General features: G+C 48.5%; 2 protein-coding genes across 2 annotated transcripts; one reads left to right on the top strand and one right to left on the bottom strand.

Moving 5' to 3' along the window:
- Positions 1-1,429: 1,429 nt before the first annotated feature.
- Positions 1,430-8,477, top strand: LRRC46 (leucine rich repeat containing 46). Its single transcript, XM_056863915.1, has 8 exons — positions 1,430-1,439; positions 2,652-2,754; positions 2,862-2,970; positions 3,596-3,642; positions 4,534-4,643; positions 5,869-5,938; positions 6,584-6,744; positions 8,110-8,477. Exons 1-8 carry the CDS (start codon positions 1,430-1,432, stop codon positions 8,475-8,477), a joined length of 978 nt encoding a protein of 325 aa, XP_056719893.1.
- A 1,614-nt stretch (positions 8,478-10,091) lies between these two features.
- SCRN2 (secernin 2) lies at positions 10,092-19,479 on the bottom strand. The gene is made up of 7 exons (XM_056863439.1): positions 19,306-19,479; positions 17,857-18,038; positions 16,498-16,697; positions 15,424-15,639; positions 13,421-13,586; positions 12,352-12,532; positions 10,092-10,250 (listed from the first exon to the last, which is right to left on the bottom strand). Exons 1-7 carry the CDS (start codon positions 19,477-19,479, stop codon positions 10,092-10,094), a joined length of 1,278 nt encoding a protein of 425 aa, XP_056719417.1.
- Positions 19,480-20,167: the final 688 nt, after the last annotated feature.

Below are 20,167 nucleotides of genomic sequence, written 5' to 3'. Positions count from 1 at the left end.
GTGCTGGTTTCGAGCAGTTTTTTTTTTTTTTGACCAGGGGCCACTAGGACTTTTTTGTTCGGAGCAGGGACCCCAAGGTTCAAAATAAAAATCTCGAGAATTTGAAAATAAACTTTAATCATAACTGTCAGTTAAACGTTAAACTTAGAATAATATTTGAATATATATTTTTATAATGTGTGTGTGTGTGTGTGTGTGTGTGTGTGTAAAGTGCCATCAAGTCGCAGCCGACTTATGGCGACCCCTTTTTGGGGTTTTCATGGCAAGAGACTAACAGAGGTGGTTTGCCAGTGCCTTCCTCTGCACAGCAGCCCTGGACTTCCTTGGTGGTCTCTCATCCAAATACTAACTCTGGCTGACCCTGCTTAGCTTCGGAGATCTGACGAGATCAGGCTAGCCTGGGCCGTCCAGGTCAGGGCATTTTTATAATAGAGAACTTTTAATTGAAAATATTAATTTATTATGGGTTTATAACCTTGTTTCGCGGACCTTAATTTAGTTCTCGCGGACCCCTGGGGGTCCACGGACCCCCGGTTGGGAACCAGTGCTCTAACCTATTCATAATCTAGTCCCTCCTTTATATTGAATATTATCTATTCTTACTAGACTAGTATATAATTATTTATAATTTTCTATTTATTCCTAATGTCCATTATATACCCATTGTCATATAACCTAATCATCGCTCTTCTTTGGAGGGGCCGCTTCCCAAGCTGCTTGTAGGGAACCTACCCCCCCCAATTGCTAAGAGTCCCTCAACCAAAGACAAGCAGGATACCCCCTCCCCACACGCATACAGACACGCCAGGGGGCATTGGGAGGGGGGACCTCGCCCCAAACTGCTGCTCAGGGGATTCCCAAATTGTAACTACTGCAACACCCCCAGGCGAGCTAGGGATCCCCACATCCATACACAGACACGCATCTTTGGCTTTGCTGGGCGTTCGCGGGGCCCGGGACGATAGGGAACCCACTGATGTGGTAAAATGGTTCGTGGAGGAGGAGGAGACCCAAGACCGTTGTTTGCAAGAAAACAGTTATTTATTCGGAGCAGCTGCTACCCAGAGCACTCTACCGAGTAAAAATCTCTGAGCCCCGATTGTACTGAGGAAGGGATATTTATCCAAATTCAAGATATGACAACCCATCAACATTCAGGGTAAAGCTGATAGCACTCCAGACATGGAGGCAGCAGTATAGTAACAGGTTCACCCAGTTCTTGTTATGGTTTACTGTAACCCTCCATGACTCTTGCCCCAATTCCTTAGCACACGGAGATATTCTGCCCATCAACAAGCTATTCCCTGGCTGTCCTAATACATTTCAATACATTTTACAGAAAGGAAAAGAGATTATTGCAAATTACTAAATCAGTGGATCTTCCATAGTCAGGAGAAGTCTACCCTGCTGGTGACTTGCTCTGTCAGCCATGCCTGGAGGTGAGTGATCTTGTATTAAGGGGTAGCAAGCCCTCGGTGGAGGGGTGTGCTTGCTCGTGGTAAATATAAGGGTTTATTTGCATAAGTCTATGCGGCCTTTGGGCACCCCTGTGCTCTCAAAAGCGGCCTGCAAAAGGCAGACACCACAGTAAAAACACACACTACAATTTGGAAGTTTATTCATTAGCATCCCTTATTGTGGCCAGGTGAGCTCAGCAGGAAGCATGCAGCTTCAAGAGAGTTTGGATGGTTGCGATAGCGTGATGTGATTTACAGTGCAATCCTTCGGCCGCTTTCCTGGGAGTAAGTCCAGTCCCACTGAGTAACCTTGAGTAGGATTCTCAGTAGACTTGCTTAAGAGTGCTCAGAACGTGTCTCGAAAACATAAAACCTTATTGCACAAAATTGGGAAGTGATGTGGGACACTGAAAAGTACAGCAATACGACATGCAATACAGGTTAAAATATATTTTTATGCATTGCTATTGCTTTATTCTCCTGCTCACTTTTGGTTCTTAACCAGAAATTGACCACTGGGCCACCAGTGAAATGAGATTTTTTTTGGCCACTTTACAGAATGTCTATGAACATGCTATAAGTCTTAGAAAACATGTGATATAAATCTTTTAATTATTATCCTATGTCTAATCTCCCCCCCAAGGGTTTTGTTAGCTAAACTGAGAGCCAGTGTGGGGTAGTGGTTAGAGCGTTGGGCTAGTACCAGGAAGACCTTGATGCAAATCATCTGTTGCCGTGAAACTTACTGGGTGTCCTTGGGCATTCTCTCAGCCTAGCCTACCTCACAGGATTGTTGTGAGAATAACATAGAGAACCATGAATGCCACCATATGCTCCTAAGAGGAAAAGACAGAAGTGCAATCCTACGCAGAGTAACTCTAATCTAAGACAACTGAAATGAATGGGCTTAGACCGAAGTAACTCTGCCTAAGATTGCACTGCAAATGTGCTAAATAAATAACAGATAGCTGAGAGCCTACAGTTCTAGTTTTTGGAATTAGTGGTTTTAATTAGGATTGAACTTTTCCCTGTATATTTTATCGTATTTATTGTTTTTACCTGATATTAACCATTCTGAGACCGGCTTTGGCCGGGATAGAGGGTGGTTTAAAAGTCCAAAAATAAATCATCATCATCATCATCATCTGACTTTGAGATCCAGAAAAATAAGAATTCCCATGTTCCTGTTTCCAGAGAATATACACAGTTCCTCCCAAGAAGGGGGGAACTTAACAAAATCCCTCATTGTACAGAGGAACCTGTTTGCTCCAGTGGAGAAAGAGACCCCAGAGGGCATGTGAGTATCCAAGGGTTGTGGGGTGTTGAGATTTTGGCAGGCGGGGATAATACTGAGCAGTGGAGCAAGATACGTTACAAAGCTGAATGAAACATCTCTCCCTTCAGATCCCAAGCCTTGACATCTCTTTTGATCCTCCGACTAGACAGGGAGAGAATAAGTTGTATCCCAAACCTACAAGGTTTGGAACAGATCCACAGCATCTACCTGCAACAGGTAACCTATTTATTCACATATCCCTACCACCAATTAAAAAAAAAACTGACAAAAAGCCCACCAGAGGCAAGCAGGGGAAAACAGCTGCCGCAAGGGGGAAAAGCAGGGAATCGCCTCATATGGAAGCCCCGTGTCGGCTGTAAATGTCTTTTTGAGCAAAACGGACTTGTCCCCATGCGAAGCAGCCCAATTATGACAATAAATCAGCTTCAAACCTGGATTCAGATCCTAGTTTGACGGCCTCTAACAAAACATAATGGAGTGGCCTGCGTTCAGACACTCACACTAACCGTACTTCAGTTAAACCATGTTATCACCTGGTGTCTGAACTGAGCCAAAAGAAAGGGGGCCGCGCCAAAACAAAACGGTTAGACAAAAAGCAACGATTGGTGCAAGGGAATACAATTTAATAAATAAAGTACCCCTACATGTTTCGCACAAGCGTCCTCAGGGAGATCTAGTCTCTGCTTGCATGGGACGCTTGAGCAGAGAATAGATCCCCCTGAGGAAGCTTGTGCAAAACGAGTAGGGGGTACTTTATTAAATTTTATTCCCTTGCACCAATCGTTGCTTTTTGTCTCTGTCTGAAATGAGCCACTGATTCTAATGTTAATTTCATTTTCAGAACCAAATAGGAAAAATTGAAAACCTGAGCTGCTTTCCCAACTTGAAGTAAGTGGTATTTCTTGTTTATTTGTCCCCCTCCCCTATAACACAAATTCATGTTTGTTTTTTAAAAAGAAAAAGGTAATTCTCAGGCTTGATTCTCACTTGAACAGGAAGAATGATGTAGTGGCAGATAGGACTGCAGATGGTTGGTTCCAGTTTGGAATTCTCTTTTGCATTAAGAAAAAATCTCCCAGCGAGGAGGCATTTTAAAAAAATTCAAGGGGGGAACATTAAACACCCATTTGATGGTACCCCTCAGCTACGTTTTTGCAGCCACATCATCGGTTTCTGTCCCCATGTAGTGAGGACAACCAAGCTGTTGTCAGGGACAGAGGACAGGATAGCTTTAAGAAAGGACAGGGAATCAGTATCTCATTTCCAGGCAATGCATGGAATAAAGAAGGAAGGAAGGGGAAAGGCTCTGACTGAGGATGCCAGCCTCCAGTTGGGACATCGGGATCCCCCCAGCATTACAGCTCATCTCCAGGCCACAGAGATCAGTTCCCCTGGAGAAAATGGATGCTTTGGAGGGTGAACTCTATGCCAATGTACCCCACTGAGGTCCCTGTCCTCCCCAGGCTCCATTCCCAAATCTCTAAGAGTATCCCAACCTAGATCTGTCAACCGTAACCCCACCCCCCGGCCAGTGGCCAGGGGGGATCTGGCAACCCTAAATCTGACTGTCAGCAGATGAACTGAGCGCCTGGCTTTGAGAGCTGGATCACAGTTCTGCCTAATGCCTTAAAACAGAGAGATTGTGAGGTCACCCACCCAACTATTTGCCAGGGTGGCCCTGGTTTAAATACAAGCTCATCCCTACCCCTGGGAGTCAGCACCTTCTTTGGTCTCCTGGATCTCACAGTGTCCTCCTTTGGTCTTGCCGCACTATCATAGATTCCTCTCCCTAGCTGGGAACCTCATCACCAGAGTGGAGAATCTCCAGGCCCTCCTGAAGCTGCAGTTTCTGGACCTTTCATACAACCACATTGAGTCTCTGGACGCAGGTAGGGGCTAGATGTGAATTCCAGGGCCTACTTGATTTATATTTACTTACAAGCTTTTCATGCCACCTTTTGGGGTCTCAGACTGTTTAGCACCATCACTGGGCCCAGCAATGTCAACCATACTGTCTCAGGTTCATACTCCTGTTCATCTTCTAACGTGATTTATAACATCACATGCCAGCAATGCCTTTCTACCCTCTACATTGGACAAACGGGCCAGCCCCTGTGACAAAGATTGAATGGACGTAAGTCTGACATCAGAAACCACAACATTCAGAAACCAGTGGGGGAACATTTTAACCTTCCAGGACGTTCAGTTGCTGATTTAAGAGTAGCTTAAATCTTACAAAGGGATTTCAATGGGATTTCAATGGGAGATTAGAAAGAGAGACTGCTGAATTACAACTAATAATAAAGCTCAAGACTATGAGTTCTCTGGGACTTAATAGAGATCTGGGATTCCTGTCTCATTATCAATGCTAATTTCTCCACCCCTACTACCCCTCTGCTTATCACACCTAATCCAATCACGCCTGCTAATGTCATTTACTTGCATTTGACATTTACACTGCCATTGTGTCTCTACTTAAGGATAGATGGAATCACGTTCTAGCTGTATCTGAAGAAGCAAGCTGTGGCTCACGAAAGCTCATACCCTGCATGAAATTTTGTTAGTCTTAAGGGGCTACTGGACTCTTGCTCCTTTCTACTGTTTAGCACTGTTCAAGATCTTGCCATTAGGAATACTCAGGAGGGAGACAGACAGATGTGACCTTTGCTGCCTCCCACACTAGTTCTTTCTGTGCCAAATTTAGTATGAGTTGTGGTTATTTTTAGCTATTTTATTCCTGTTCATTTCTGACTTTTGACAAAGATGACAAATTAAGTAGGTACCCAGCAGTATTTTCTCCTACGCGAGCCTCAATGAACGGAATGGGTGAGTTTGTCATTATTCGTACAGCCCCCATTCATTTCCAAAGGAGCTCACAACAGGCAAACTTCCTGATGAGTTGTGCCTCATAGCTTAGGTCTTTCTCCCATTTTGTCCCAAAATACGCACACGCACCCGTCAGTTGGGGGGCGGGGTAATGAGCGCTTGTCCAGTCTGTTCACGTCAAATGCCAGAGTACCAGGAATACACCCCTTCCCCCTCAAGTCTCAGCAAGTTTTATTTCCACTTCTCGACTTCTTTCCTCATTTTCTTTCTGCCTTCTAATCCGTGCAGATGAGTTGCCCCAGAGCCTCCTGGTTCTTGATTTGACAGGAAATAAGTGCACCAATCAGAACAGCTACAGGTAAGGCCAGGAAGAGACCCCACTCTCCCTTACCAGAGCCAGCGTGGTGTAGTGGTTAAGAGCGGTGGACTCTGATCTGGAGAACCATGTTGGGTTCCCCATGCCTCCACATGTGTGGCAGAAGCTAATCTGGTGAACCGGGTTTGTTTCCCCACTCCTCCACATGAAGCCAGCTGGATGACCTTGGGCTAGTCACAGTTCTCTTAGAGCTCTCTCAGCCTCTCCTACCTCACAGAGTGCCTGTTATGGGGAGGGGAAGGTGACTGTAAGCTGGATTGTTTCTTAAATTGGAGAGAAAGTCAGCATATAAAAACCAACTCTTCTTCTTCTACCCCTTCTCCCCTCTTCCAACCTTGTCATGTGGCTGTACCGTTGTAGGACCTATATGGCCGGGGGAGGGATTCTTGAGAGCCCCTGCCCACCCTGCTTCAGGGCACACCCGGGCCCTGCCTGTTGTCCGTAAATTGGACATTACACTGGGATGAGTGCGAAGCTGATGATGCAAACACCATGAAAAAGTTCAACACCTTTTTAAAAAAGAAATTATACCTGTGCGGCTGAATGGAGGCTGCATCCTGCTCAACCCCCTCCCACTGCCCCATGCGGACCCGTTCATTGTTTTTGCATTTTTCTCGTCCTTCCAAGGGAATCTATTTTGGCAGCCCTGCCTCAACTGGTAGAACTGGACGCCCAGCGTGTCCCCAACCGAAAGACCTCTGTCCGAGACAGGGAAAAAGCAGAAGAAAGTTCAGAAGACAGCGATGAGGACATCCCAGAGCTCACTCAGCCTCTGAGCACGGAAAAAGGTACCCAAAGGGCTCGCTGGCAGGCACATTTTGCGTGTCAGAAAGACGAGAAAAGGTCTGCAGGTTCTATAGCTGCTTCTAAAGGTAAAGGTAGTCCTCTGTGCAAGCACCAAAGGTCATTACTGACCCATGGGGTGACATCACGTCCTGATGCTTACTAGGCTGTGTTTATGGGGGTGGGGGGAGTGGTATTGTCATTGCCTTCCCCAGTTGTCTACGATTTACTCCCACGAGCTGGGTACTCATTTTCCCGACCTCGGAAGGATGGAAGGCTGAGTCAACTTTGAGCCGGCTACCTGAAACCAACTTCCATTGGCATTGAATTCAGGTTGTGAGCAGAGCTTTTGACTGCAGTACTGCAGCTTGAATGCTGATAGAGGCCGGTTGAGGCAATCCTCTGCTCTTCCTAACATTTCCCGTCACACACACACACACCATTACATTTTATTGTTACGGCCATTGGCCAGCACCAATTTGCCAACAGAATGCTTTCCTTATTGTGCATTTTTGTTCCTGCTAGGCTTAAGTAGGGGCGAAGAGCTATACAGGGCACTGAAACCCTTCCCGCATACTCCTAGAAGCCCTGCTCAGACCCCTCCCTTCAATGATTGTATCAGGAATTTGCAAATATGCAGAAAAGTGCAGCCAGTAATGTGATCCTGACCTAGACATTCTTAGCATTACAAGTTAAGAGTCTTTGTTTCCTAATTTATTTATTTTTGCCAGAAAGTCACAGCTGACTTATGGCGACCCCATCGGGTTTTCAAGGCAAAAGATGTTCAGAGGTGGTTTGCCATTGCATCACACCCCAAGTGTTCCTTGGAGGTCTCCCAAATACTTGCCAGGGTTGAGGCTGAGAGCGTGTGACTGGCCCAAGGTCACCCAGCAAGCTTCCACGGCAGAACGGGGAGCCGAACCTGGATTTCCCAGGTCCTAGTCCGACACAGGTCCTTAACCGCTACATCATGCTGGCGCTCATGTTTCCTAATTAGGGCTGAATTTTACATAACTGCATGTAATTTTACATAACTGCATCTTGTAGTGGTGGAAAGTCCCATCAAGTTGTAGCCAACGTAGGGTGACCCCTCATAGGGTTTTCAAGGCAAGAGACCTTCAGAGGTGGTTTGCCATTTCCTGCCTCCGCTGGTATTCCTTGGAGGTCTCCCATCCAAATACTAGCCAGGGTCAGGGCTGAGAGTGTATGACTGGCCCAAGGTCACCCAGCAAGTTTCCATGGCACAGTGAGGATTTGAACTTGGGTTTCCCAGATCCCAGTCCACCACCTTAACCACTACATTACCCTGGCTCTCTTGTAGCCATCATACCTCTTATTTCCATTGCTCTCTTTCCCTCTCTCTTTGGTAGACTTCTTTGTTGATCTCCATAATGAACTTACCAGTCGCTCAGAAAGGAGAAGAAGGGAGGCCGTCAGTGAGCATGAAGCCCGTCTAGAGGAGCTGAAGGAGCGCCAGAATTTGAGACACCTGCTGCTTAATACAAGCCCCCGGGCCCCAAGTCCACCAGACCCCAATGCCCCAACCCCGGAGCTGCCTTCATTCCAAACTGAGCACCGCAGTGTACCTGGCCCATCTTTAAAAACAGCAAGTTCCACATTTCACGATGGACTGAGTACGCCAAAGGGGAAGGCCAAAGTCAGAAGCCAGATCCAGGTGAAAACTTCAAAAGGAGAGGTATCTGGTACAGCTAAATGTGTGAGAAAAGCAACTAAATGACCTTTGCGCCATGAAAAAAACACCACTCAACCCTCATAAACTGTCTTTATTCAGTCAGTCAGTGGGGTACACGCAGCATTTTTGACAAGCAGATAGGGTACTGTCCATATTTATTTACCAAGGGCTGCCAGTGGAGGGGGAGGGAAGGAAGGAAACCTGACGGTCTGAAATAGAAGCCTAGCAGATGACCTGCGTTGTAACTGCAAGCCACTCAGAAAAGGGTGGGGGACGTCAAAACCGACAGCCGAGTTACTAGCCTCACTAGGGTTGCAGTTGCTTCCTTCTAGTGAACTGTCAACCCTCGTGGTTTGCTGTGCCAACTAAAATTGGGATACGTCTGCGCTACAAATATAAACTGGAGCAAAGCTGGCTTACCTGTCATTGCTTCCCCCCCCCCACCTCCAAGCACACTGGGAAATATATGGGACAGATATGTTTGTTGGAGAATTGTAAAGGTCCTGCCAGAAGTATCACAGTTAAAGGAGGTATGATAGGCCTTTTAAGCAGGAACGTTTCCCCCGCCAACTGCTTCGGGGCTTCCTTTTGATTACGCATGCCTCTTCTGCCTGTCAGAGGTCGCCTCGCTCTCCCCGCGCATTTTGCCTGCATTTTCCAAATTCTGGCTAAAAGAGCATCTGGAAAACATGGGCAAAACGCGCGGGGAGAGCAAGGTGACCTCTGACGGGCAGAAAAGGCATACATAATCAAAAGGAAGCCACGAAGAAGTCAGCGGGAGTGACAGCGGGAAAACATCCCTGCATAAAAGGCCATAGTTAAAGCCAGTCTGCAAATGGTCGCTTCTATATATCCTTAGGACAGTGCAGGTAGTGGCTCATGAAGAGAGGCAGCAATTTGTGTTTTCTGAGCAAGGCCCCATGAGTGTGCGTGCAGGCAAAAGTTTTCATATGGGGAAAGGAAAAAGAACTGATGATTCTCAGCTTTAAGGCGCCAAAAGGTACTGGACAGGATTTCACGCCTCTGTTTAAAAGGCACTTTCGTTCCAAATCATCCTGGCAGCAGGGTGGGCGTGAGGTAGGAAGTTGGGATGGTAGCAGCTGGAACATATTGGCAGCCGCCAAACGCATTGGCAGAGGGTTGTCTTTTTGTGGGGGGAAATGTACATGTGCAAAATGCTGTGTCTGGTGAGACCCTTAGTTATCTCTGTAATGGACCTCAATATGACTCCCATGCTAGATTCTGACCAGAGATTCATATAGCTCACTTCTTGCTCCAACATTGGCCACTAAAGATCCTAGAGAAGCCCCAAATAGGGAAGAGTCACTTCCTCCTTCTTATCTATCTCCAGACCTTGAAATAGGGAGGTTCCACTGTTAGCGTATCACACCTGACAACCACCAATAAGTCCTAGGCTTCGTGCGTTTACCCACTCTTTCTTCAAAGCCACAACCTATTCCAATGTAAAGAAGACGCCCAGTGACAATGAGTTCCAGAGGCTACATATGATAACTCTGAGATTCTATTAATCCCCCCCCTCAAACTACAACGCTATCATCATCACGGATGGTAAGGTTCACACATGAAACTCTCAGCAATACTAAGAGGGCTCTTTAACCCACCTGCCGTCAGCAGGCAAGAACAACAGAGGGGGATCCTTCATTGATAGAACTGGAGCTCTGCATTCACACAGTCAAAGAACAGGTCAGCCAGCTCCTGGGGTCTCGGCGCGAAGGAGCCCGCTAGCAAGTTCTGCATCGCCTTGAGGGCCCGCTGTTCAAGTCCTTGCAGACATTCCTGCATTTTCTGACGCTCACCCTGGAAGTTGGAAAGGAAGGATGAGACGCTGTTGCGGACTCACGAGAGGCCCAATGCCGCTCTCCTGCGCTGAGATAATTTTGGCCGTAAGGTTGTGTCTTACTCTCAAGATTCAGAAGGGAGGTAGCCGTGGGAAAAAAAAAAAAAGGATTCCTAGAGGCAGCTTAAAGACCAACAAGTATTTATTCCAATACAGGTTGAGTATTCCTTATCCAGACTGCTTGGGACCAGAAATGGTCCGTATGTCAGATCTTTCTGTATTTTGGAATATTCTGGAATTTTTGCATATACATAATCTAGGAGTCCCATGGCGCAGAGTATTAAGCTGCAGTACTGCAGTCCAAGCTCTGCTCACAACCTGAGTTCGATCCTGACGGAAGTTGGTTTCAGGCAGCCGGCTCAAGGTTGACTCAGCCTTCCATCCTCCTGAGGTCGGTCAAATGAGTACCCAGCTTGCTGGGGGTAAAGGGAAGATGACTGGGGAAGGCACTGGCAAACCACCCCGTAAACAAAAGTCTGCCTAGTAAACGTCAGCATGTGACGTCACCTCATGGGTCAGGAATGACCCGGTGCTTGCACAGGGGTGTGTGTGTGTAAAGTGCCTTCAAGTCGCAGCCGACCTATGGCGACCCCTTATGGGGTTTTCATGGCAAGAGACTAACAGAGGTGGTTTGCCAGTGCCTTCCTCTGCGCAGCAACCCTGGTATTCCTTGGTGGTCTCCCATCCAAATACTAACCAGGGCTGACCCTGCTTAGCTTCTGAGATCTGACGAGATCAGGCTAGCCTGGGCACAGGGGACCTTTACCTTTTTAATACATCATCTTGGGGATGGGACCCAAGTCTAAACATGAAATTCATTTATGTTTTATAAATACTTTATACACTGTTATATATACTTTTAGACACCTAGTTTTATATATATACTTTACGCACATACTTTACACACATATTTAAACAATATTTTCAATAATTTTGTGTACACTGAACCATCAGTGGCACTGCTGAGGGCCAGCGAGTAATGCCTGCATGCCAGCTCAAAAGGTCCGGTTTTCGGATCAGTCTGGATATCAGATGTCCGGATAAGGGATACTCAACCTGTAGCAGCTTTTGTGGACTAGAGTCTACTTTGCCAGTGTTTAGCGGCTCACATGCTACTACAGACTATGGAGAAAGGGTATAAAAATGGGCAGAGTCCATGCAGGATAACCAAAAATCTTCATGCAAAAGCTTGGCAAAGAACACGCTGCAACGGTGGTCCAAGCAGAAGGCCATCACTCTAATACAAAACTAAAAAGGGTCATTTAAGTATTATGGCTTCTGCGTTGGGGAACTAGGAAACTGTACTTCTTCAAGGCAAGAGCTATGAATATCCTAACGAGTCTCAACACACTTGCGTCGTTACAATTCTAACATTCCATCATAGATTCATAGAGTTGGAAGGGACCACTAGGATCATCTAGTCCTGTGGTTCCCAAACTTTCAGGCCACCCCCCGCTTGGTTCCACAAACTCAAACCCAGCGCCCCCTACCCTATCCAACAACACAGTTGAAGGGGCCCACCTCTAGTGCCCCCCTGCTGCCCCCTTGCATATTAGTGCCCCCCCTAGGTAATCCCACTTCCCCCCAGGAGGTGGTACTGCCCACTTTGGGAACCACTGATCTAGTCTAACCCCCTGCGCAATGCAGGAAATTCCAAACTACCTCCCCCCCACACCCCCAGTGACCCATACTCCATGCCCACAAGATGGCCAAGACGCCCTGCCTCTCATGATCTGCCTAAGGTCATAGAATCAGCATTGCTGACAGATGGCCATCTAGCCTCTTCTTAAAAACCTCCAGGGAAGGAGAGCTCACCACCTCCCGATGAAGCCTGTTCCACTGAGGAACCGCTCTGTTAGAAAATTCCTCCTGATGTCTAGATGTAAACTCTTTTAATTTCAACCCGTTGGTTCTGGTCCGACCTTCTGGAGCAACAGAAAATAACTCAGCACCATCCTCTCTATGACAGCCATGCATGGCAGCCACGACAGTGTACCCAGTTAGCTCAAAACTTTAAATACAAAAAACTCAGAAGAGTCACACACAAACGCAAGGGGTCACCTGATGAGAATCCACAGTTTCCAGGGTTAGCTGATGCCTCCTGTAGAGTTCGTGTCGCCGGTCAACCCGGCTCTGAAACCGAGGGCTCTCCCTGATGGGGTCTTTGTCGCCAAACCTTGGCGCCTCCACTTGGTGGAAGGGAGTGATGCCAGGAACAAAGACGAAGGGTTTAAAGACAGACCTGCCAAGCCAAAGAGACAGCGGGTCAGGCGGGTAGTTTCGCCCGCAGCCTGGCCATCTGAAAAGAGATTCTCACTTGCTCCATTTCTAAATGGCAGCTGGGCGGGGGAAAAGAGACAAAACGGCAAACGGGACAATGGGATAAGTCAATCGGAATCAAATGTGTGTAAAGTGCCGTCGAAACACAGCTGTCGAGTCACAACCTCAGCTTTCAAAGCAAGTGAGAAGCAGGGGTGGCTGGCCATTGCCTTCCCCTGTAGAGCCTTCCTTGGTGGTCTCCTGTCCAAGTACTGACCCTGCTTAGCTTTCGAGATCTGAGGAAGCAGGGGTGGCTGGCCATTGCCTTCCCCTGTAGAGCCTTCCTTGGTGGTCTCCTGTCCAAGTACTGACCCTGCTTAGCTTTCGAGATCTGAGGAAGCAGGGGTGGCTGGCCATTGCCTTCCCCTGTAGAGCCTTCCTTGGTGGTCTCCTGTCCAAGTACTGACCCTGCTTAGCTTTCGAGATCTGAGGAAGCAGGGGTGGCTGGCTATTGCCTTCCCCTGTAGAGCCTTCCTTGGTGGTCTCCTGTCCAAGTACTGACCCTGCTTAACTTTCGAGATCTGAGGAAATCAGGAAATACGATGCCGCCTTCCCTCCCAGAGTCAAAGACCTTTATGTGTGGCTATTTCCCTTGCTGTCACTGCCCCCACCCCGGGACTACTATGGCTTTTTTTTTATTATGCATGCATTTTCCAAGTCAGAGGTCACCTCCCTCTCCCCCTGCCCCCCCCACCGCCACAGTGAAATTTCTGTAGACCTGACACTAAACCTGAGGCTGGTAGCAGCTGGTGGAAGGAGGCTTCATGGGGTGTGCTTGACATTTTTAAATAAGCAGGGGGTGACGGCTCACCTGGAAGGGTCTGGGGTGGCCGTGAAGAAATGAATGCACGGCAGGTGGGCGTCCTGTGGAAGGACAGACACCATGCTTCCTGTAGTGGCGAACCCTGCCGAATCCACGCAGATCCCACTGGCTTTGTCTCTCAAGATGGCCATGATGGTGCCCGCGGAGATCTGCCCTGCAGCCACAAGGAAGGAGGCGTGAAGACCAGAAGGGACAGCCGCTGGAGGCCCCCACCGACTGGCGACGTTTGTCTGATTAAATACCGAAAACGGTGATGGACTTCTGAAAGGAGACTCCGCAAGGAGGCAAAGCGACCGCTCCTGAGAACAGCTGAGGATGGCAGAGAGGGACCCATATACGTTCCCCTGGATTTAGCAGACAGGAATGACCCTTTTGAGGATTTCCACACCATGTTGGGCCAGCTACTGCATCCCTGAAAGCCATGACTTCTGACATTTTCTCTGCCTAATCCCAAAGGCAGAGGTCCTACCCATGGTGATGAATGAAAAGAAATACTTTGTACGCCAGCGTGGCGTAGTGGTTAAGAGTGGTGGTTTGGAGCAGTGGACTCTGATCGGGAGAACCAGATTTGATTCCCCTCTCCTCCACGTGAGTGGCGGAGGCTAATCTGGTGAACTGGATTTGTTTCCTCCTACACACGAAGCCAGCTGGGAGACCTTGGGCAAGTTACAGCTCTGTTAAGAGCTCTCTCAGCCCCACCTACCTCACAGGGTGTCTGTTGTGGGGAGGGGAAGATGATTGTAAGCCAGTTTGAGTCTCCCTTAAGTGGTAGAGAAAGTCAGCATATAAAAACCAACTCTTCTTCTACGCGCTCAGGGGAAACACAGAGCCAGCCCCTTGGTTTATCAAGGCCAGTATTGTCTAAGCTGACCGACAGCAGTTCTAATGGTCTCCTCTGTCAGAGGTTTTTCATATCACCTACTACCTGATAACTTTATAAAGCAGGGGTGTTGAGCTCAACTGTTATGAGGGCCAGATGTGACATAAATGTCACTTGGTTGGGCTGGGGTGGCTGCCTCGTGAGCCAGATAAGAGTTTCCAAGGAGCTGGAGACAGCCCACGGGCCTTATGTTTGACACCCCTGTTGTAAAGGTTACAGAGATCAGTTCTATGTATGGCAGAGATCAGCATTTGTCGAATTTGTGATCAAATTGATGGGTGACCTTTGTGTGGTGGGGTTGCCAGCCAAAGCTGTTTGCACTAGTCACGTATGGATTTGTTTATGATGTGGCTAGCCTAGAGCACTTTCTACGCAAGAGCTTCCCCCACCGCTTTCCATCCGTTCAGCCACTAGCACATGTATAAACAGAGCCCATGTTTTCTTTCTACCCAGCACATTTTTACCTTGCCCTGCGTCCAAGAAGTTTGGGGCCCTATGCAAATTCCCTATTTTTTCCTCACTCCAACTCTGTGATATATTGGGGCTGCAAGACAGTGCTTGAGCCAAGGTCACCCAGCGAGTTTCCACGGTGGAGTAAGGATCTGAACCTGGGTCTCACAGTTCCTCGTCCAGCACGCTAACCACTATGCAACACTATTCCCTCTTGAGCAGCACTTGCTAAGTTCCTGGGCAGCACTATTCAAATGCCACAATTGCTTCTGTGTAATCCTGACCAGCTGAAGCACACCCCGCAGAGCAATTCTGAATATCCAAATCATCCCAGGTGGATCCAAGTGTGTGTGTAAAGTGCTGTCAGTCACAGCCGACTTATGGCGACCCCGTAGGGTTTTCAAGGCAAGAGCCTTACAGAGAAGGTTTGCCAGTGCCTTCCTCTGCACAACAACCCTGGCATTCCTTCCTGGTCTGCCGTCCAAATACTAACCATGGCTGACCCTACTTAGCTTCTGAGATCTGATGAGATCAGGCTAGCCTAGACCATCCAGGTCAGGGCAGGTGGGTCCAAGAGAGGCCTATTTTTAGGCCCATTTCCCCAGATACCATTCCGTTCCTGCCGGCAACGCCCTTTGCTGTGCGGTTTCTGAAAATGTACCTGAATGCTGGTGTAGCAGCTGCCGGCCAGCGCAATACCGCGCTTTGGCTGCCTCCATGCGGACCGGCTGATGAACGAGCGAGAACGCTTTTGCGAAGCTGAACTCCTCTTCGCCGTCCCACCATCCCTGTCTCCGGGCATGTGGCCTTAAATCCGGGTGTTCGGCGGTAATGTCTGTATCAATGCTCAACTGGTTGGAGATGTTCCGGGCACCTTCTGTGGAGGGAGGGAAATATAATGTCTCCTGTTAAACCAATGGGAAACCAGGAGAGAATGGGGAGGACATGGGCGGCCAAAATACTAGAATCGTTCTCCCAAAATACTAGAATTCAGAGTCACCCAATGAAATTGACACACAGGACAGACAAAAGAAAGGGCTTTATTGGCACATTGGGTGATTTTTATGTATTTAAGATGCTTTCATGCCACTTTCCTCCCCAATAGGGACACTAAGTGGCTTACAGCATTGTTCCCCCTCCTCCATTTTATCCTCACAACTACTGCCCTGTGAGGTAGGTTAGGCTGATTTTGTGTGATTGGCCCAATGTCACTAGAACCTCTTCTATGGCTCTCATAGTATAATTGTATTTTGAGCGCCATCTGGTTGTTTGGTTTTTTTTTTTAGGTATTTTATTGTACCAAATATTATTGTATTATTTTAAATGATGCTACCCGCCCGTGGCGCAGAGTAGTAAGCTGCAGTACTGCAGTCAAAAGCTCTGTTCACGACCTGAGTTCGATCCCGACGGAAGTCGGTTTCAGGGAGCCACCTCAAGGTTGGCTCAGCCTTCCATCCTTCCGAGGTCGGTCAAATGAGTACCCAGCTTACTGGGGGTAAAGGGTAGACGACTGGGGAAGGCCATGGCAAACCACACTGTAAACAAAGTCTGCCTAGTAAACGTCGGGATGTGACGTCACCCCATGGGTCAGGAATGACCCGGTGCTTGCAAAGGGGGACTACCTTTACCTACTTACCCGCCCCGAGCCGGCTTGCTGGGGAGGAAATAAATTCGAGAAATAAATAAATAAGTCTCTGCTAACACTGCACTGAGCCTCCTTCTTGCAAACGCTCACCTCGAATCCTTTGAGCGGCCCAAAACCTTCCAGCCGTCTCCAACACCCAGGCTTCGGTACGGTCCGCCAGGAGGAAGGTGTTATGGTAAACAAACGGGGCTGGCTCCTCCTTGCACGGGCCCCCTTGCCCATAACGTTCCAGGAGAGCGGTTATGACCCGAAGCGCTTCATGCGCGTTGCTGCCCCTTTCCAAGCCCAGCCTGAAAACACACCGTTTAAACTGTGGTCAAGATGGCACAGCTACTTTTCCAGCTGCTTCATTGGTATCCGGTTGGAACGTGGTAACACATTATTCTCGCTACGTAAGCTGCGGGGTACATTGCGATAGGAGTGAATATATACTTGTCAGAAGGCAGAAGAAACTGTCAGAAGGGAAAGGAAACTGACGAAGTACAACTACGAAACGGCTATATTGTCTCTAGAGGGCCGTTTTTCGCTTGGAACGGTTTTGCTTGGAACTGTGCGTTCACTGGGAACTGAGTTTTTTTTGCGTAGGACTAGCTTTGGTTTTAATCTAGTCACTACAGTTGGAACTGAGCTGACAGAATGTGGAAATAAGTGATACGTTGTGGATTCATCGTATGTGAGATGTGTATTTGATCGCTTGTATTGTTAACGCTTGTGTAGGTATTATATTTATACGTTTGCATTTTTGAATCACGATTGTGTACATTATTTCATGCTTTGGGCTGATGCAAGTGATTTATATTTGTGACTATAGTACACAGTACATAGGGGTGTGTGCTGTTGTTTATTACATCATTGATTAATCGTGCAGGTTTTCGGAGGCTGGATGTTTTTTAAAAGGTACGGGGTATCAGACCAGTGGTCCATCTAGTCCAGCTTCCTGTCTCAGACAGTGGCCAACCAGTTATCCTGAAGGGCCAACAAACAGGGCAGAGAGGCCAAGCCCTTCCCCTGAAGTCACCTCCCAGCACTGGGTTTCAGAGGCTTACTGCCTCTGGATATGGAGGTTCCCTTTAGTCAATGGAACTATCTTGAACACATGAACACATGAAGCTGCCTTATACTGAACCAGACCCTTGGTCCATCAAAGTCAGTATTGTCTACTCAGACCGGCAGCGGCTCTCCAGGGTCTCAGGCAGGGGTCTTTCACATCACCCCTTTAACTGGAGATGCTGGGGATTGAACCTGGGACCTTCTGCATGCCAAGCAGATGCTATACCACTGAGCCACAGTCCCTCTCCTCAACTCTTCCAACTGTTATTTACATGGATTGAAGCCTGAGGCATACACAATTCCACAGCCTCACTGCAGATTATTGACACAGAGGCAGAAGAAAAAAATGGGTTGGATGTGGATGCATGCATTTGTGTCACCCATCAGACTGGCATTTACCGGACCAGATCCATGCCTAGCAATGCTTCCTCCTCCCCCACCGGCTCCTTAGTCCACACTCCTTCGTTGCCGACGCAGACGCCGTGTTCGTTGGCGCCCATCTCCGCTCCCCATAGCCAGGCTGGTCGGCTCAGGACGACAGCGTGGGTCTTCTCTATCTGATCTACTTCGATGTACGTGCACTGGAATGAAAATCCATCTTTTACAAACGTGGGATGTGTTGCCTTGAACACTTGGAGATGGGTTAGGAAAAGAGCCAAACTACAGATAATTTTAAAGCGCTGTTTCAATTCAGGCACACGGTGCAGGGAGAAGGTAGAAGTCCCTCCTTTCTGCACGCTGTGTGGTCCCAACCTGAAGAAGAGTTGGTTTTTATATGCTGACTTTCTCTACCACTTAAGGAAGGATCAAAGCAGCTTACCATCACCTTCCCTCCCTCTCAACAGACACCCTGTGAGGTAGGTGGGGCTGAGAGTGTGTGACTAGCCCAAGGTCACCCAGCTGGCTTCAAGTGTAGGAGTGAGGGAACAAATCCAGTTCACCAGATTAGCCTCTGCCACTCATGTGGAGGAGCGGGGAATCACACCTGGTTCTCCAGATCAGAGTCCACTGCTCCAAACCACCACTCTTAACCACTACACCATGCTGGTTCTCCAGCCTGAATCAGGCCCAGAAACCATGGAAGTTCAGAACACTATCTGACTTGGGGTCATTCTTGGGGAGCTGCTACATCTCTTTTGCGGGGCTGCAGATGTACTGGTGAGATGTACAAACCACATTTCCGCAGCTTCAGAACAGGTCTCTCCACCCCTAGGGAAAACATAATGGGTCGGAAGAGGCACAGGCTTGTTAGCCTTGAATTCTTGACCACCCCCAACAGTGAAACATTTGGGAGGTTACAAATATCCTAGACAGCCAGCGTGGTGTAGTGGTTTGGAGCGGTGGACTCTAATCTGGAAAACTGGTATTGATTCTCCACTCCTCCACATGAGCGGCAGCCTCTAATCGGGTGAACCGGGTTGGTTTCCCCACTCCTACACATGAAGCCAGCTGGGTGACCTTGGGCTAGTCACAGTTCTCTTTGAACTCTCTCATCCCCACCTACCTCGCAAGGTGTCTGTTGTGGGGAGAGGAAGATGATTGTGAGCCACTTTGAGACTCCTTAAAAGGCAGAGAAAACCTGGGTTTGAACCTGGGTTTCCCAGATTATAGTCCGACAGCTTAACCACTACACCATGCTGGCTCTCTGGTCAGGTACAGCACCAAAAATGGTACTTGTGGCTGATTTGGCAGACTGTGTATCCAAAGGTGAGGTGGCGGTGGTTTTGGGACCCACAGCATTCTACTGCATTCGGGATTTCTGGATTCTTCTGGACCCCCTTGTAATACTGTCCTTCTCCACCCACATCTGCCCAATCCTCCTTTCCTCTCTGCTGGTATTTGGCTCACCTGGACTTTGGCCCCCTTGGCGTGAGTGGCAGCTGGGAAATAGACCACTTCCTGGACTTCGTCCTTCGGCCGGTCGGAATTCTTGCCGAAGATGACCTCTCTGGCAGCAGAGGCTGGGGGGAGGGAAACAAAGCAGTCGCAGGAGGAGGGTGCCAAGGGGCAAGGGTCACCCATGCTACCTAGAGGTAGAACAAGAAGATACGTGAAGGTTGAGATCTTCGCTTCCTTCCAAGCCCCGAGGAAGGATCTCTGCTTTGTTACGGGGGGGCGGGGGGTGGGGGGGTTGTGCTCTTAGGCTCCCAAATTCATTGAAATATAGAGCTGGAAGGCACCTCAAGGGTCATCTAGTCCAACCCCCAGCACAACACAGGAAATTAACAGCCACCTTCCACTCCCCCAGTGACCCCTGCTCTATGCCCAGAGGAAGGCAAAAAACCTCCAGGATCCCTGGCCAATCTGGCCTGGAGGGAAATCCAAGCCAGTCGCATTTGCACACTGGTTTCCAATACAGGGCAGCAGTTTTGAGTTACGGACAAGGGTGTAGGTAGGGGTTGCCAACTCTAGCTTGGGAAATTCCAGGAGATTTAAGGGTGGTGCCTAGGAAGGTTGGACTTTGAAGAGGGGAGTGAGCTCAGCAGGGATGCGGCATCTAGAACTTCTTTCTCTTCGACCTTATTGTACAGCATAGTGTCTGATCTCAAAAGCTGCCATTTTCTCCAGGGAAACTGACCTCTGCAGCATGGAGATCAGTTATCCTGGTCCCGCTGGGGTTGCCACGTCCCTCTTCGCCATCGGCAGGAGGTTTTGGGGGCGGAGCCTGAGGAGGGCGGGGTTTGGGGATAGGGTTGCCAGCCTCCAGGTA

This window comes from Euleptes europaea, chromosome 18 (genome assembly GCF_029931775.1).
Source record: "Euleptes europaea isolate rEulEur1 chromosome 18, rEulEur1.hap1, whole genome shotgun sequence".
Taxonomy (NCBI): domain Eukaryota; kingdom Metazoa; phylum Chordata; class Lepidosauria; order Squamata; family Sphaerodactylidae; genus Euleptes; species Euleptes europaea.
This window is presented reverse-complemented; position numbering and strand designations above follow the sequence as displayed.

Bases quoted from the DNA above. Each gene is read 5' to 3' on its own strand.
- LRRC46 (XM_056863915.1), top strand. The intron at 2,755-2,861 runs GTGAGTATCCAA...CTCTCCCTTCAG, and splicing joins AAAGAGACCCCAGAGGGCAT to ATCCCAAGCCTTGACATCTC. The intron at 6,745-8,109 runs GTACCCAAAGGG...TCTCTTTGGTAG, and splicing joins GCCTCTGAGCACGGAAAAAG to ACTTCTTTGTTGATCTCCAT.
- SCRN2 (XM_056863439.1), bottom strand. From the start codon at position 19,479: ATGGGTGACCCTTGCCCCTTGGCACCCTCCTCCTGCGACTGCTTTGTT. The intron at 18,039-19,305 runs GTGAGCCAAATA...TTTTCATTCCAG, and splicing joins CCAAGGGGGCCAAAGTCCAG to TGCACGTACATCGAAGTAGA. The intron at 10,251-12,351 runs GTGACCCCTTGC...TCCAACTTCCAG, and splicing joins AAACTGTGGATTCTCATCAG to GGTGAGCGTCAGAAAATGCA.